This window comes from Aptenodytes forsteri, unplaced genomic scaffold, assembly GCF_000699145.1.
Source record: "Aptenodytes forsteri isolate BGI_AS27 unplaced genomic scaffold, ASM69914v1 Scaffold212, whole genome shotgun sequence".
Lineage (NCBI taxonomy): Eukaryota > Metazoa > Chordata > Aves > Sphenisciformes > Spheniscidae > Aptenodytes > Aptenodytes forsteri.
In genome coordinates, this window is record NW_008795487.1 from 2163778 (window position 1) to 2181042 (window position 17265).

General features: G+C 44.8%; 1 protein-coding gene across 1 annotated transcript; it reads left to right on the top strand.

Annotated features, from left to right (window-relative positions):
* Positions 1-63: 63 nt before the first annotated feature.
* On the top strand, positions 64-12602 carry LOC103900630 (regucalcin). The gene is made up of 7 exons (XM_009281342.1): positions 64-108; positions 252-416; positions 3491-3673; positions 4981-5196; positions 6706-6837; positions 11356-11510; positions 12252-12602. Exons 2-7 carry the CDS (start codon positions 254-256, stop codon positions 12300-12302), a joined length of 900 nt encoding a protein of 299 aa, XP_009279617.1. The 5' UTR covers positions 64-108; positions 252-253; the 3' UTR covers positions 12303-12602.
* The last annotated feature ends 4663 nt before the right edge of the window (positions 12603-17265 follow it).

The window sequence follows — 17265 nt, forward strand, 5'->3', positions numbered from 1 at the left end:
GGGACGACCAGCACACGTTGTCGGACGTGCGAGAATCGTTAACTGGCACGAAGCGGGCGGGCGGTGCGAGCAGCACAAATAGACTGCGCTGCTCTGTGCTCTGTACAGGTAAAACCCCTCTAGATTGAAAATGCGGCTCTGGGCCGGCCGCAGGCACAAGTGCAGACTTCCAGCATTCAGATCCGGGTGTTGATTTTCTACGAGCTTGCTCTTGACAGACGTACGTAAAACCGGAACGCTTTTCCCCACAGGCATGTCATCCATTAAGATCGAGTGCGTTGCCAAGGAGGGCTACAGGATTGGGGAGTCGCCCGTCTGGGACGAGAAGGAAAGCGCGCTCCTCTGCGTGGACATCACGGGTAGAAAGGTGTGCCGCTGGAGCTCGGTCACCAAGCAAGTGCAGACCATCTCTGTGGGTAAGGAACGGCTCGAAAAGCGCTCTGCAGAACGCGAGAGTTGTGCATTCTGACTTCGTACTGCATCCCTGCCGAGCATGGGCAGGACTCCTGTAGGTGATGCGGCTGCATCCCTCAACAGCTGCATGGTGCTCATCTTCTGGAGACCCTTCCCTAAAACCCGACTTTCCTAGGCCAAGCACACTGGGGCTTGTGCTGTGCACAGACACTAGATACTGGCTAGACTTGGTCCTGAGGACTTTTCTTACGATTTTGTGCTATTGGGTTATATTTTATCTACTTCTCTTTCCTGTAAGTTGTTCACAACTTGTTCTCTTTTGCGAGTTGTCCCAGCAGTAAAGTTCCGCTGTTGCTATCTGTGGGAGTTTTGTTACTGATGTGAATGAGCAATGCCCATAACGTTTTCTTTATTGGAAGAAAATTTCCTGTAACAATTTAAGAAGATTATTTTTTTCTTTTAAGGTAACAGTGTCACCAGCTAGAGTCTCAATAGTTTATTTATTGCAGAAAGGAAGACATGTGCTAACTCTCATAAAGAAAGAGTTGCAAATTCTGGATGTGATAACGTAAATATTTGTCTGTCTGAAGACAGCTCCTTAAATGGTTTAAATACTCACGTTTATTAGTTTCTCATGTTCAGTAACACTCGGTGAAAATGACTTGCTTTTGCCCACCCATAAGGTGTTCACATTATTCACAATAAATTGATCTGGGTTTGTCTGCCCTTCAAATTACTGTTGTTACCAGTTTTACGATGAGAGAAGGCCTGATACTAATTTTGGAAACATTGCTTTCCAAACTCACTTTCTCTTACCTTAGCTGAGGGACCGTGCTTCTCCCTGCCTTCCCCCCAACTCGGACCTACTCTCAAAGGTGTAATCTTTTACATGTGGCCTCTCTGGCGATGTCGAAAGAATAGTAGCTTAGTAGCTGAAGCAGCTACTTTTTTCTTTTTCCCCCTTCAGTTTCTTCTGTTTGGTAATAAAATAGTTGTAATTAATAGCTGTGCCTTTGGGAATACCATGATTAAAAGACCGAAAAAAACCCAAACACCCGAAGAGTGCCATGTGATTAAAATAGTGGGTTGATGTCCAAAGTGGAAACTGAGAGAGACGTTACTCATTACTGAAGCTTATAGAGAACTACAACAACCCCACACTTAGCAGCAACTTCAAACGCCCTTTTCAACTCCACAGGGAAAACACCACTACACACATAACCATGCCCGGGGGGGGGGAGACCTTATGGTCAGTTTTCTGTTCGGCATAAAATGGTGTTGCAAATAAATCAATTCTTGTGGATGCTGCTTAACAAAGCACTCTGGGGTGGCTGCGGAATGAGCAGGGCGCAAGGGCTAATACAGCCTGTGCTGTATTTGTGCAGCGAACAGTAGTGTGGCTGTGTTCGTCTCGCTAGCCTGATACACCCTTTTCCCCTGAGGTGCTTTGTCAGGAAGGTATGGGGCCGTTCTTGTGGCCGTAGGGGCACCCGGGGGACCGACACCTCCAAGGACAGGCAGGCAGGGGTATGCAGGCTGCTGTGCTTGGGGGCTGCTCCCCCCAGGGTGGAAGGGAGACCCTGGGGGCTGCCCGGGTGGAAGGGCTCCTGTGGGCCACGGCCCCAGGTGTTTTGCTGGGAGGGCGAACTGAGTTGCGTTCCCAGGCTCTGCCAGCAAAGGCCCTGCTGCCAGTGCAGGCAGAAAAGCGCTTTTATTGGCGTGGTTACCAGCAATCAGGAGAGCAGCAAAATGACTTCCTTTGGCGGGTGCCACGCACGGCTGCGGGGGCTCTGCCAACCTCTCTGTGCTGGCACGGGAAGGAGAAGCGGCACCCACTCGCCCAGTGTAGATGAGCCCAGACCACCAGCAGCCTCAGCAGTGTGGTCACATGCCTCTAGGTGAAGGAGTAAGGAGTTGCTTGAGTTGAGCGTGCAATCAGCGGTGCATCTCAGGTGTTGGGGTCAAATAGCATTCAGATTTCTAGCATGGTGGTACCGCTGCCAGGGCTGCGAAGGGAAGCCTGGCACAAGCAGCCCCGAGCCAAGCACAAGCAGCCAGAAAGGAGCAGCTCCTCTTGGCAACAGTGGTGGCTGGTGGTGGTTTTAAGTGTTTGTGAAACTGTTAGCTAATTATACCTCTGCAAAGCTATAAATACAAGAAGTGTTTTATTTTTAAATTTAAAAATTGGCAATTAGTCCCATGCATATTAAATATTATCCCAGACTTTATTGCCCTGTTTAAAGTTATTATTCCTTGTATCGCGTCTGATTGTAGGCTTTTACAGAAATGTTATCTTCACACTCATTCTCTGGGTTTTTTTATTAATTCCTTTATAATAACCTGCAATTGAGATTCTACTGCATAATAGCTCAAATGAGTGTAAACTAACCATGGAGCATTTACTAATTTTCTATTTTGCTTTAACTCTTGGAAAGCTCTGCCACTCCGTGTGTTTTTGGTGCTGCTGGAGGCATGTCTGAACTGAACGGCAGAGTGTGGTGCAGGGGGGTGGCTCTCCTGCCCAGTGTGACTTGTCCCAGTGCAGAGATACTTTTTGTCTCCATGAGTTACGACTGAACGGCCATGCAGGGCTGATTTACTCAGGAGCTGTGCTAAACAAACACAGTTGCTCCAGAGCTCTTGTGGCAATTGATTTTTTGCTTGGGGAGGGGGGAACCCACACAGTAACCTGTTGTAAAAAGCATATGTGCCTATATCTGTCCCCCTTTTTATGGGTGGGTTTGTTTTTTTTTTTTTAAAGCACCTAGCAGAACCAGGTACTGGCAATGATTATTGCTCCTGGGAGCAGTGGTAATACTCAAGTTCCCTGAGTTTATATGTCCCAAACTGGTGGTTCTCTTCGTAGCAACTTTCTGTATGCATTAAGTATGCCCTCTTCGCATGAAAGAATCCATTTCTATGTATTTAAACATCAGTTTTGTTGGTGGAAAAGTAGGTTGTTTCTCTTGCCTGTGGTCTCACCGAGTTTGGTGTGACTGCTTGCGTGTCTAAAGTGGGCAGAAAAGAAATGTCTCTCCATAGCGCATACCTCTTTCCTGTTTCACCCCGTTTTTAGATGCTCCCGTGAGCTCCGTGGCTCTCCGGAAATCTGGGGATTACGTCATCACCCTGGGAACCAGGTTTGCTGCTTTGAAATGGAAAGAGCAGCTGGTAACCACCATTACTCACGTGGACAAGGATAAACCAAACAACCGATTCAATGATGGGAAAGTGGATCCTGCAGGGAGGTATTTCGCAGGTATGCTGCAGGCGGTTCCTTCCTTCTGCTGCTCCGTTAGGTTTTGGTGACAAGATGCAGTGATCAGTTGTAGATGCAGCAAGTGTTCATTCATAGTTAAATGGTGGGGATTTTTTTTTTTGGTTGTCTTCAAGCAGAGTTTAATCCTATTTACAAATCTATTTGTATCACCTGGACACCATCTAATCAGGACTATTTTTTTAAAAGGAGGCCCACTATTCCGAGCCTGCCTAGTTTAAGACACTTGGCCGTGCCTCCTCTCTGTTGGCATCCTTGTTTTGAATACTGGCAGAGTGCCAATAGAAAATACTTTTCCAATGAGAAATTTATGATATTGTGGGTTTTTTTCTTCATAAAATCAGAATTTATAGATGGTATTTCTAAAAACTGTGTGACTGTTCAGCCTGGAGAAGAGAAGGCTCAGGGGGATCTTACCCATGTGTATAAGTACATGATGGGGTGGCAGTAAAGAAGAGGGAGCCAGGCTCTGCTCGGTGGTGCCCAGTGACAGGACTAGAGGTGATGGGCACAAACTGAAATTCAGGAAATTCTGTTTAAACGTAAGAAAACTCTCTTACTGAGGATGATCAAGCAGTGGAACAGGTTGTCCAGAGAAGCTGTGGAGTCTCCATCCATGGAGATACTCAAGACACAACGCTGCCCTGAGCAACCTGCGGTGGCTGACCCTGCTCTGAGCAGGGAGTGGGCCCAGATAATCTCCAGAAGTGCCCTCCAGCCTCAGCCATCCTGTGATCCTGTCCTCCTGGTTTTTAAAACGCCATTCTGCGCATCTGCCCTGTAGTTGGGTCCCCAGGCTTACCTTAACTTCCTTTAACCCAGCCTCTCAAGAGCTAGTCTCGACTGCCAACTTCGAGCCACAATGACGAGATTTGGTTTTGAAAAGGCTTTAGTAAGACTCGTTCTGAGGGAGGAGGAAATTTTTTTCCAGTCTCTCTGCTATATAAGACATTAAGATTTGTGGGAAGTTAAATGCTGACCACACCTTTCTTAATATTTGAATGACTGAATAAAACGTTTGGCAGAAATCACGCTGCACGCCATTTTTGCCACAGTTCAATGAAAAAAACAAAGGCTGTGTTTTGTCATCTTCTGCTAAAAGCAAGCACTTTTGAAATCTACCTTTCTCTTTTGCTTTTAACTTGGTTTCTTCCCCGAATTTCTGAGGCCCCCACATTGCTCCCTTCTACGTTGGCAGTGTGGTCATCATCATAGCGAGGGGCTGCCACCAAACCTGGAGGAGAGCCCACTCACTCTGAACCTGCTTTCTCCCCTTTGGCTCTGCACAGGTACGATGGCTGAGGAGATTCGACCTGCTGTGCTGGAAAGGCACCAGGGCTCTCTGTATACGCTCTTCTCCGACCTCTCAGTAGTGAAGCACTTTGATCAGGTGGACATTTCTAATGGGCTGGACTGGTCGCTGGATCACAAAACCTTCTTTTACATTGACAGCTTGTCCTACTCAGTGGATGCCTTTGATTATGACCTCCAGACTGGAAAAATTGGTATGAATCGTTGTATTCTAAAATAATTGTTTGTGCCTAAAGATTGTGATGTTTGTTTCCACTTTGGTTATTACGCAGAGATGATCAGAGCTTTGGGAGCGTTTCTTCAGAAACCTCTTTAGAACAAAACAACAGAAGCCATATTAACATTGATCTGCACCTGCATAGGCTCCTAGCTCAAACTAGTCAGAGGCTGTTGGTAATATTATAAAGTGTTAAAATTGCGTGGCGGAGTTTGAGTAGTAATCTGGACTACTGTTACTAAACACAACGCATATCTGATCTTCCTTTGTAAAAAGGGCAAAGTGTTGCTTGTATGGCTAGATTTCTGCAGCTGCGTGTTTCTTATTCCTGACAGCGTAGGCAAAGTAACAGAAAGATTGTAGTCTTGTGCAAAACCTCTGCTAGCTTCTCTATAGTTCTTTTCACCTTGTTTTGTTTTTTAAAAGATAAGCTCTTAGATGAAGGTTTTGCAGGCAGAGCTAAGCAACAACTGGAAAGCAGTAACTCAGAACTCTTCTTCCTTCATTTATTTAAAACAAAACAACCCCTTAAGGGCTTCTACAAGCTTGGGCAAAAGAAAAATTCCAGTGACTTGGACTGATAATTAGCTTTTGAGTACATGGACTGCAGTATTTTGCTTTAAAAGAACTCAGTCAATTTGATATTTAGTTTTAAAACTGTGAATTTAAAGTCTTTTTCGGTGTAGCATCTTGTCCCGATGTCTCTCTGCTATGGCTTACAATTGAATTTTTCTTTAGGGAAATAGGGTGGTTCTCCTCGCTCTCTCACCGTGCTCGCTTGCTCTCTTTCTGTGGGCAATCTGACAATCCCCAGGAGCACAAAGGAAACTCATTAAAAATATTGCTACATATGAGAAACATTGAAGTTGTCAGAGCATAAAATAAACAATGTTGGAAAGTTGGTTTTAATTTTCTTTAATAACAGTGGATAAAAGTTCAGATAGAGTTGTTTGTTTTTAGGTTGACAGTATGCCTTTGAAGTTGATGCTTTTCCTAATTCTGTGTTTATATAAACTCTCAGTTTATATATCTGAAGGTCAGTTTTCTGTTGGAACAGTGATTATTGGCACGTTCCAGCAATCTGTTTGAAAAGTCTCCAGTTCTCTGACTGGAGATACTTGAAATGGTCCAAACTGCTTTTAGAACAAGTAATTAATTTTCTGAATGTATATAACATTAATTTATTCAGTTATTAATTTAATTTTGTAAGTAGGGAGCACGAGTGGTGCACTAGAAAAGAACACCAGAAAAAAGGATTATACTTTCAACGGATAGAAACTGACCTACAGGCTTTCATGCTGAGAAACAACTGTCTCAGGAAACAAACAGGGCAGCAGACACGATCTATTTCTTTCATACCAAAGAACTCAGGACTTCAGCACAGCTTTGGAAAATAATAGCATGAATAACTCTTGCTGGGCTATGACTGGTAGAAATTTTAACAACTATCTCACGTAGTTTTGTTGTGGTTTTTCCTACCCTGCAGGCAACCGTAGGAGTATATACAGACTGGAAAAAGAGGAAAGCATTCCTGATGGGATGTGTATTGATACAGAAGGCAAACTCTGGGTAGCTTGTTATGATGGTGGGAGAGTGATTCGTCTTGACCCTGAGACAGGTAAGTCCTTGCAAACGGTGGACTGGAAAGAAGAAACAGAAGCAAATAATGAGAGGTAGTTTTTTTCCCCTCACAGAAATGGTACATCTGCTCTTTTTAAAACATTACTTTTTTTTAAAAAAGCAATTATATGTCCCTGCTCTCAAAAGTTAGCTTTGTAAATAAGTCTCCTTTGTTCCCAGCTTCTGTTGTGTTTGAAAAAGGTAAAGTTGCTGAGGGGATTACCGTTATGCTTGTGAATTGTTTGAGTTAGCATCCACTGTATCCTCCAAACTTAAGATCAGCATTTACCTTATTGATAAATGATGTGGAAGAAGATGAATAAGCCATGAAATGGCAAAGATGACTTAAGCCATTTTTTTGTCTTGTTTCTTCAGCATAGTGTATTATTTTGGGCAGCCTACTGAGGTTAATACAAGTCCCACATGGAACTGTGCCAGCAACATTTTTTTTTTTTACTGTTGAAAATTATTTATATGATAAATTTTGCAATTGAAATAATAAAAAATATTTAATGAATTCCACAGCATTTTATCATTCCCACAGTAACGTCTTGGGCCTACCCATTGTCTGAGCCTGTCGTTCATGGCTCCTCTCATTTGGACTTTGGTGGTCTGCCAGGCATGGTTTAGTCTGGGTAAAAAAACACTTGTGAAGCACTTCAGAGAGACTGAACCACACTGTCTGCAAGGGGCCAGTGGGTGAGAATGGGAGCGTGATTTTGACAGATCCCAAACAGCACAGGTTTGCATAACACAGCGTAGGAGCAACTGCGCTGGGTTGCGTCTGGGGTCTCTTGAACCCAAGTCCAGCCCTAACAGAAGTCTTGGGGTTTTGTGGGGCTGCAGATTCAGGGATGCCAGTGTCCCTTGATGCATGCCTCTGCAGTGCACTGCCGACCCTGGCACACACGTGCACCAGGCGGGTCAGGCTGCAGCCTTTCTTCTGACTCCGCTGGAACCTCTTACTTGAGGCTCAGGCTGTGCTTTTCTCCTCACCTTTTGATTTGTACCCATGCAAGGTCTTGCCAACCTGCAGGACTTCCTCCTGTCCTGCAGAGTCTGCACCCTGACCCTAGGAGGAGGAAGCTCCAGCTGGGAGATCCCAGCAGCTCTGGGACCTGTTTCTGGTCCCACATCCTCCCCCTTTGGTGGGCAGAGCACTCCCTGGCGACCTCTGCCAGCCCTTTGAATGCCCTCCTGGAGCAGTGGACTCTACCATTTTTTCCTCTCTGTTTCACTGTTTCTACCTTTTTCCGCCCTGGCCTTCACCTTCTTCCTTTTTTCACTTGTTTTCCCTTTCCTCCTCTCTTTTGGAGGTGTTTGCTTAAGAGAAAGCTGATGGGAATAGTGTCCATAAGCAGATGCACAGGGAGACTGTAAGAATAGGGAAAGCAGAGTACATATCCCTAGTGCATTCCCAGCTTTCAACTATGCTCAGCTCAGGGTCTTTCAGAGCTGGATGTGATTTCGATGTATCAGTAACTGCCAGTGGATTTTCAAGTTTCTGTGAACTTGTTCTGTCTCCCCTTGCCCATGTAAAACTCCCGGCACCCGCAGCGAACAGTAGCAGGAAGTTTCACAGGTTAAGTGTCCATGTCAAAAAGAGCCACCTTCTTTGTGAATATCTCATGCTTATCTGCCCTCTCTGCGCTACCATTTTAAAGTAGTATCTAAAATCTGCAATTTGCTGAATTCTGAGTGAATTGTAACTATTTAGGGAAATAACCCAGACAGGTTGAGGAGAACTCCATGAAAGCCTCTCTTTTAATGCACAATAGCTGTTAAGTGTGGCTTGAATGACTGTCAGCCAGTTATAGATACATCCATTGATAAAGAGCTCATCTAAAGCACGTGAGGGGTTTTCAGGTTTCACTGATAGCAAAGCTTGGACTGCGTTTTTAGGGGAATGGACGAGGAAACTTGTTTGGCATCTTTTCTAAGCGAAGGTTTTGAGGTTCAGGGTGAAGCAGCTTTTCAGGTCTAGGTTTCTTTAGCCTAGGTAGCTGCTGCCTTTAGATTCAGGATGTGCTGCAGGGAAAGGCTGTGATGACTGATCCCACTGGGTTTGCAAAGGGCTTGGCTCAAAAGGGATGTCTAACTTGTACATTGCCAAGTCTTGTCTTACCTTCCGGTCACTTAGTGACCTGCTAGTTTTATGCAATCATGTCTTTTAATTAGGAATTAAATATTTTCCAGTTCTTCCTAGTGAATGTATTTTACATCCTTTGATTATACAGGGTCTAAAAGATTTGCTAAGTTTCTCTCTTTGACAGTTACCAAGCATTGATGAATACTTCAGGTGGATTTCAGAGCATGCAGGTACAGATTTTCTTGCATCTCCAGGAGGACATTGCTCACCTTAGAGCTTTGTAAACAATACCTTCTGGGCCATTATCTGCTGAGTGCACTCTGCAAGTACAGTCAGGGTCTCTTCCCTTGTCTCGGGGGCTCATGCCTCTCCTACAGTGCATGTTTTCTCCCTTTGAATGCCCTCTCCACTCATTTTCTCCGAGACTTGGTGTCAGCCAATTTCTAGGGTGGCCTCTGGAGCATTTTGTAAGCCACCATGTAGCCATGTAATCCTTCCACTGCCAGCTGACTGGATAACCACAAAGTGCTGCTGGAGCCAGTTGGCAGGAGCGTTTTCTTGAGACTCGTATTGGTCCTTGTCACTCCCAGGCAACAGACAGGACTTCTTCTCTCCCAATTTTCTAGATATTCTGAAAAACCTGCTCTTCTCAGGGAAGTAACAGGTAACCAGACATGCAAATAATCTCTGACAATCTAAATGCCATTACACTCATTTTGATTTGTTTTTTTTAACTTTGATTTTTACTTTGGCCATTGTGGGTCAAAGTTTGTGCCAAATAAGCTTATTATACAGCATCAGGAATCCCAGAGTGCTGAAACTTCCCTGGCTATTTCATACAAGAGGCTCTTTCACCACTGCTCACTTGCTGTTCTTTTATTTATTTTGGGATTAAAAGACAGTTTAAAAGTATCCAGCCCTTGTGTCAGGGTTTTCGGTGAAACGGAGGCAATTCCCTCTCAGTCCTGTATTGTGGATGTACTGGTTACATCCATACTAGCAAGTAAAACGGATCAGCAAATGTCCTTTAGTCCTGCACCGTATGCCATATCGTAGCTTATTTTGCGCAGCCAGGCTGTCTTCCCACACCAAAAGAGAGCCCAGGCTGTCTCTGGGGAGCAGCATACCCAACTAGGTGGGCCAAAATTGTGCCAGGACTGCACCAATGGCTTAATAATGTGGCTCTGCTTTTGTCTGCGCCTGTGCCTATGCCCTGCTCAGTGTTGTGGTACAGGTGGAGCCGTTTGGTCTGCACTTTTGTCAGTTCATTGCAGTGCTGCAAGGGACCAAGGCACAGCTTGTTGGGTGAGGGAAAAGGTTTTAGAGCACGTAAAAAGGAAGACAGGTGCTGGCTTTGGTAAGCACCTCCTGGGAAATGGTGCCCCACTCTGAAGTTGACCAAAAACTTCTCATAGGTGTTAAGTGGGCTAGACTTTCCACTTTTTCTTTCTCCTTGTAGGGTTCCCAACATCAAAGTTACTCTCCTGCTATTTCAAGACATCGCTAAACAGCCAGTTACTGTAAGGGGACCAAGCCCTTTATACACACAAATGAGGGGCCAGGGAAATTACATATTTTGTAAGGAGATTCATGTACTTTCATGTACATTCAGATTAGCATATTTCTAGAAAGTGAAATTCAACTGTAGGTAAATAAAATAGGCATGATGGGTATAAGCACTTACTGCCCAGAATTAGGAGGAATTTTTGAAGGTGTCTCAACAGCCTTCTGGTTAAGGCTGGAAGCAAACCGTCATTAGGACGGTAGCTATTTGTTGGTATAATAAATGCGTAATATTCTTTGTAGTAGCGCTAGTTTCTTGTAAGCTTCAGACATGTCCCATGCTGCCTATTTTATGCAAGCTTGATTTGAAAGGCTATTGAAATTTCAGGAGAAACTTCTAGGAATTAATCTTCCTTAACTGCAGGCAGTAGAGGTGTAGCACGAGTTATGCCTCAGTAGAGCTGCATGAGGTCTGCTCGCTCCAGGCTTCCTTTGTAGTTAAAAGTAGAAAAGTCAGCAGGTCTAGGGCGTGATTCATGTGACCTATTTTAGGGAGGAATTATAGCCCATTTCCATTGACTGCATGGGCAGTCTAGATGATGAGCTCAGATACAGATGTCTCTGCTGTGGGGTGTTAGCATTTAATTAGAGGACAGGCTGGGATTGGGGGTGGGTGGGATTTGTTTGTGATAACTGAGACTGAAACTTGTCAAATGATGCATCGTCAACAACGTGGTTTACAGAAGTCAGGTTTCTCCCTGTCACGGTGCTTATCAGTATGCTGAAACTCAGCTTGAGACCTCCCCCTGCCCTGGTACCCGCTTTTGTGGAACACCTGGCTCCACGACGGTTATTTGCAATCATTTGCTTAAATTTCTTGTCGTAAGTAGACGAACAGGAAACTGCATGCATGTTTTTCTCCAGGAAAAAGACTCCAGACTGTGAAACTTCCTGTTGACAAGACAACTTCCTGCTGTTTCGGAGGAGAGGATTATTCAGAAATGTATGTGACTTCTGCCAGTGATGGGATGGATAAAGAGTGGCTTTCACGGCAACCGCAGGCTGGCGGGGTTTTCAAGGTGAATGATGCTTTTTCCTGTCATTTTAGAAGGCAGTTTTTTCCCTCCTGCATTTTTCAGGTAGCAAACCAGTTGGAGTGGTGGGAAGCAGGAAAAGGGTGGTTGTTAGAACATCAGTCACCTATATTAAACTAGCGTTCGTATTTTTGGTTCCTGTTGCAGGATGAGAAAGTTAAATGTATTTAGAGATTTGAAAATACTTTTGGGTTTAAAATCTGTAACAATGCTGATACTGCAAATTTTCTATGCCATCACCTCTTTCTACTTCTCCCCCTCCCGACACAGTTCGAGTTTTCTGTTTGTTATGGAAAGAATGTGTAAATACTTGTATGTCTTAATCAATGGCCGATAAAAGCATCTGCTTTTATTTACTTTCTAGTTAGTTATAACTAAATTGTCTCTTTAAAAATTTGTCACCTTGGGATTTGTTTTAAAGCCCTGCTCTTCCATATGTGTGCATACCGAAGGTTACATTGTGAACTGCAGAAGTAAGGCTTAGTAGTGCCTGCGAAGAGGCTTTTGGGGAACGGACTCTGGCCCGCGATTACTGAGCTTTAGAGAAAGAGCATAGGTTGAAGTTCCTGGCTGTGATGAGCTGCTGTGTGCAAAATACAGTAGGATGTCAAGCTGGGGGACACAGGCCTTTTCTAAATTAAAGCATGTCTAGTTGTGAAAGAAAAGCAGGTGCCTGATAGCAGTGAATTATTGCACTAATCTTTTTTTTTCTCTCTGTTTTAATAGATAACAGGGCTAGGGGTGAAAGGAGTCCCACCGTATCCATTTGCAGGTTAAATATTCTCTCTTCAGAATGGATTAGAGAGGACTGACGTAAGCAAGACAAGTCGGAAGGTCTTATTCTGGTGTTCAGCATCTTTTGCTTTGAAACCATAACACAATTACAATATCTCATCAGGAAAGGATGGAAAACTACTGAAATACATGGAATATTTTAAAACTGATCTTTTTTTTTCCCTTTAAACTCTATTACTTTAAATATCTGATGGTGCTTTTTCTGTTGTGCTAAAAAGATTCTCACCCTAATAAACTACTGAATATTGTAACTTTCCTTTATGATTAAATAGTGTTTTAATACCTTTTTTTTGGTTTATTCTCTGTCTCATTTGCAACCCATCCTATATTGATTTATTGATTAAACTACTTGTACTGTCTACTCTATTACATTAAATATCTGATGGTGCTTTTTCTGTTGTGCTAAAAAGATTCTCACCCTAATAAACTACTGAATATTGTAACTTTCCTTTATGATTAAATAGTGTTTTAATACCTTTTTTTTGGTTTATTCTCTGTCTCATTTGCAACCCATCCTATATTGATTTATTGATTAAACTACTTGTACTGTCTTTTACATATTTTCAAAGTTCCTTCTAAAATATCCATTTGTGGTCTTACTGCTGCTTTAACTGGAACTTCATTTGTGCCATGATGTTCTCAACAACTGGAACATTAATGCTGATTACTGCATGTCTGCAGCTTCCTTTCCACATTGCATTTTTAAGGCCTCAGCTGTGGTTGTGCTTAAGTTAACTCTGGTCAGCTGGAGCCAGTCATCACCTCTCCTCAGTGCAAGTCATTATGTCGCTCATTTTGTTAAATATAAAACTAGACTTTTGTGATCAAGAACCATATCTTTGTCCATCCTCCAAAGATCACAGCCTGTTTTGGGGAGATCTGTGATGACAGGAAAGCATCAGGCACTCTTGGCCATTTGTGTTTAAAAGAAACCACCACTAGCATGTACCTCCTGCTGGACCAACCCCCCGCCCCGAGCAGCCAGAGAGGCAAGAGGGGCCCGCATGCCCAAGTGGCCACTGTTTCTGCAAATGTGCAGGAAAGGGTAATTTTTTCATAGCACTGGTTGTAAATGGCAAGCTTATTCACTGGATTCCTTTTTTGCTGGTAACTTCAGGCCTGTATGTGCTGAAACAACTGTGATGTAGCTCAGTTGTTTTTTAAACTGCAGATTTTGCTCTTGACATGTTAGGTGTTCCCATGCTTGTGCACTTCCACCTGCAGCTGAAATAGCTATCTGTCCCTGTCCTGCTGTGCGAGCGTAATCCACTGACTGCCAACAAGAGGCTGTACGTTTTCTCTGCGGGTAGCTCCAAGAATTAGTACATCATGGTTTTCCAGTCCATCTCTGCAAGCCTGTTGGAGTTAGTTTCTCTCTGCTGGATCTGCTTGTGTCTGTTATGCCCCCCCGAGCATGCAGTGGGCGACTCGGTAGCTGCCTGGTCCCTGGACCACACCGAGGCCTTGGTGCTGCTTTGAACCAAGGGGCGTGCACGTGCAAGTCACCGTTTTCCTTCTTTAAAGCATGCGGGGTTATGTCTCAACAGCTGGAAAAACAGGAGGTTTAAGCAGCCCCACTTCAGGGCAGAAGGTGAGCGTGAGGCAGTGAAGGAAGCTGGGGCTTGTTCTTTGAGTATCCACCATCCTTCGTTTGCTTTATGTGCCGCAAAGTAATCTCAAAGCATGGTAGAGGGAAAGTTTATGAGTTGAGGGAGATGGTGAATGTGGAAAATTTAGGGCTCTGATCTCGCTGAAGTCATGACCCTGGTGATAACTGCAGCTCAGGAACCGTGCTGTAGGGCTGCTGTGGTTGATTGCTAACGCACATTCAGAGATGCAGCAGAAAACAAGTAGGCATAAACACAAGTAAGCTCCCTCTACCATCGCTATCACGTTGCAGAGGTTCCTGCACCAGAAGGTTTTGTACCTTGCTCACCCTCACCCCACCGCGATGGCAGTAGGATGATTGCCAGCACAGCACAGCACAGGACACCTGCCGATCTTTTTTTTTTTTTTTTTTTTTGTTGTTGCTGTGCTAGAAAGGTAATGTGCTAGAAAGGTAACAGTAAGAGCTTGTACAGGCATGAAAGAACCGGTGGAAGATTAGTTTGTCACCGCTGGCCGAGAGGTACCCAGGAGACACAGGGAGGACATGGCCACTGGAGCCCCTCATCCTCCATTCCGTGCGTGGGTGGCCCTGGGCAGATGTCTGGGGCACGCATTTCTTTGTGAGTGTGGGAGCGGGTAGAATAAGCTTCTGTAGAGATTTTATGGATAAATGCCACCTCCCCCTTCTGTAAGATCACCTGCTGGGCTTCATCATGCTGGTTTCATGGGCATCACATGAGCAGGAAGAGCCAACTCTGCCAGGAGAGTTGTGTTTTTAACGTTGCCGAAATGTCCTGGGAGCACGCCTTGCCACAGCCTCCAGTGCAGAGGCCATAGCTGCTTCCCGCGCCCCAGCCCCGAGGAGCCCAGACAGGTGCTGCTGGCATATTTTGACTCGAGCCCCATGATGGAGCGCTGGATCCAGCAAACTGGAGTTGAGCGGTTCCCTCAATTAGGAAGGCTTCCTGACTTTTGTTTAATCCCTCGCTTATTAATGGTGCTCGCCTCTTTGATCAAAGACTTGCACTGATTTCAATTAGGGTTGAGCAAGAGCCCAGTGACAGGGAAGGCTGTATCAGGAGGAGCCGCTGCTGTGCCCTGAAGGATTTCTTCACCCTCGTGACCAAAATCTATAGTCATAGGTGAAGTGTATTTATTACCAACCACGCTGAAGAAAGCTCAAGTAATCCTTTGCTGGCAAAATAGCTCTGCGGAAATAAAAGCAGGCGGCACTGACTGCCTGGGGAGCTCCCGTTCTTCCCATCTTGAGCGCCGGGGAGGGACCGGGCCCTTCCTACAAAAGGGCGAAGCCACAAGAAGATAAGCCTTGGCTTCACTTTTGGACAACGCTGTCGAGTGGGATATTGCCGGGGTGAGTAGCTACACATGTACCTGCCTGGGGATTTTAATAACTGTGTCTTCATTAACTCTAACCGTGTCTGTTGTCGTCTCCAAGCAGAAGACAGCCACAGAAGAGGTCTCTCTAGGTGAAGAATGACTTTAAGAGATCAGGACAATCAAATTATATGCAAAGTTGAGTTTCTAGAGTAATGAAACCTGGGATGGACCCTCAAGGGGAATAAGTGAGATAAGTGTAATTTGGGGAGTTGTGAAAAAAAGAGGGGAGCGATGGATTTACTAAATATTTGTAAAGCCACAGGAACAAATTCAGAGCTATTGTCTGAGCACATGCCTGTAGATAACAGAAGACAAACAGGATTATTTAAATACCACATTAATACATGTGGTGCGCTAATGCCTTGATACACTCTCCCAACTACACTACGTTGATAAAAAATAGAGACTATAAAAAGAAGGGGTAAGAGTTGCATCAGAGGAGACCAAAGCAGTGGGAAAGGGGGGAGGAAGCCTCTCCTTCTGCGGTGGGACGTCAGCCAGAGATACAGGGGGGCGTGGCCGCCTTTGGCCAACTTTACTATAAACTTCTGCTTTGCAACCCGGCGACGTTAGAAACAAACGAAGTGTGTGGCGGGGGCAGGCTCTTTACGTTGTGGAAATAAATAGTTAAAAGACTAGCTGGCTGGCTAGGAACAAATAGGTGCACCTGCTACTGCAGGGTTGCGCCACTCATCGACAGCGTCCACAAAGCCTTTGAGATGTGTCTCCTCCTAAAGTGACTGACCTCTGGAAAGGTAGACATGGGGGATGTTGAAACGGCGTGCCAAGGGTGAGAAATATGATACCTGTGCTGGCAGTCTAGAGGTCAGAGGGGTAGGAATAAGAGATGGTGCAAAACGTGGTGGGGGCGTCCCCGGAGCATTTGCAGCCACCCGAGTAAATGAAAGAGACGTGCTCTGGTAGTGTTTTCACAGCTGCCGTCCTGCCTAGCGCTGCTGATGATCCGGCATCTGAGCTGCTTGCCAGGAAAGCAGCATATGCTTTTTTTTTAGTTGCAGCGAGGCAAATGCTTCGTCCCTCTGCATGACTTGATTTTACTTTGCCACAGCCTGTGGTGGGGAAGTCAGTCAAGTCACCAGAGGAAAAGAGCCGAATGGGAAATGTGGTTTTCTCCATCAAAATTCCTTTAGAAAAAATCCTTTGGGAAATATTTTGCAGAACAAAAGATGACTTTTTTTTTTCCCCTGCAGCTGAGAACCAGTTGCTTTTCTTTTTAAATGAAAGCAGTTAAAATGATCATAAACCAGAATTTTCCTTTCGAATATGTCTTCCAGCTGAAAATGCTGTGGAAAAAAAATGCATATTGTTCTACATGAACCTCCCTTCAAAGTTATTTAGATTTAAAGAAAGAAAGTGGAGAGTAACATGAAAAATGTTGTGAGAGCAAGCAGAGACAGAGGGTTTGTGCTGAACTGAGATGGAGCTGATGGCTCGGGCTGGGAGGCCAAGGAAGGCTGAGAAGGGTTCTCAAGGCGCCCACAACCAGTTTGCTTGTAACGCAGCGACCTTGGCGGGAGTTTGACTTGGAAATATTACTGGCTTTTTCACTAGAAATGTTTGAATTCGTCTCTGGCTTAGGGCTGTAATTTTTTAATCTCCGTATTTGGATCGATGGTGACTACGATAGGATAATACTAGGTCTATCTTGGCTATTTGCTTATCTGGGAAAAATGTTCATCCTGTGAATCACTTGAACATCAAATTAAAATGTTCATTGAAGTCTTGCATGAGTAAAGAAATGCAATGCTCTTGCATGCTGGTTTGGGGCTAATTCCTCCCATGTGTCTTTTGCCCTTGCTTGAGTGTGGTGGGGGCGGTGACCGCCAACAGCAACCTGCCTCCCACCTCCCCCCCTTGCTGCAGCAGGCAGGACCCGGAGAGGTGCCCTGTCACCAAAACGCTGGTGGTGGCTCTGGCT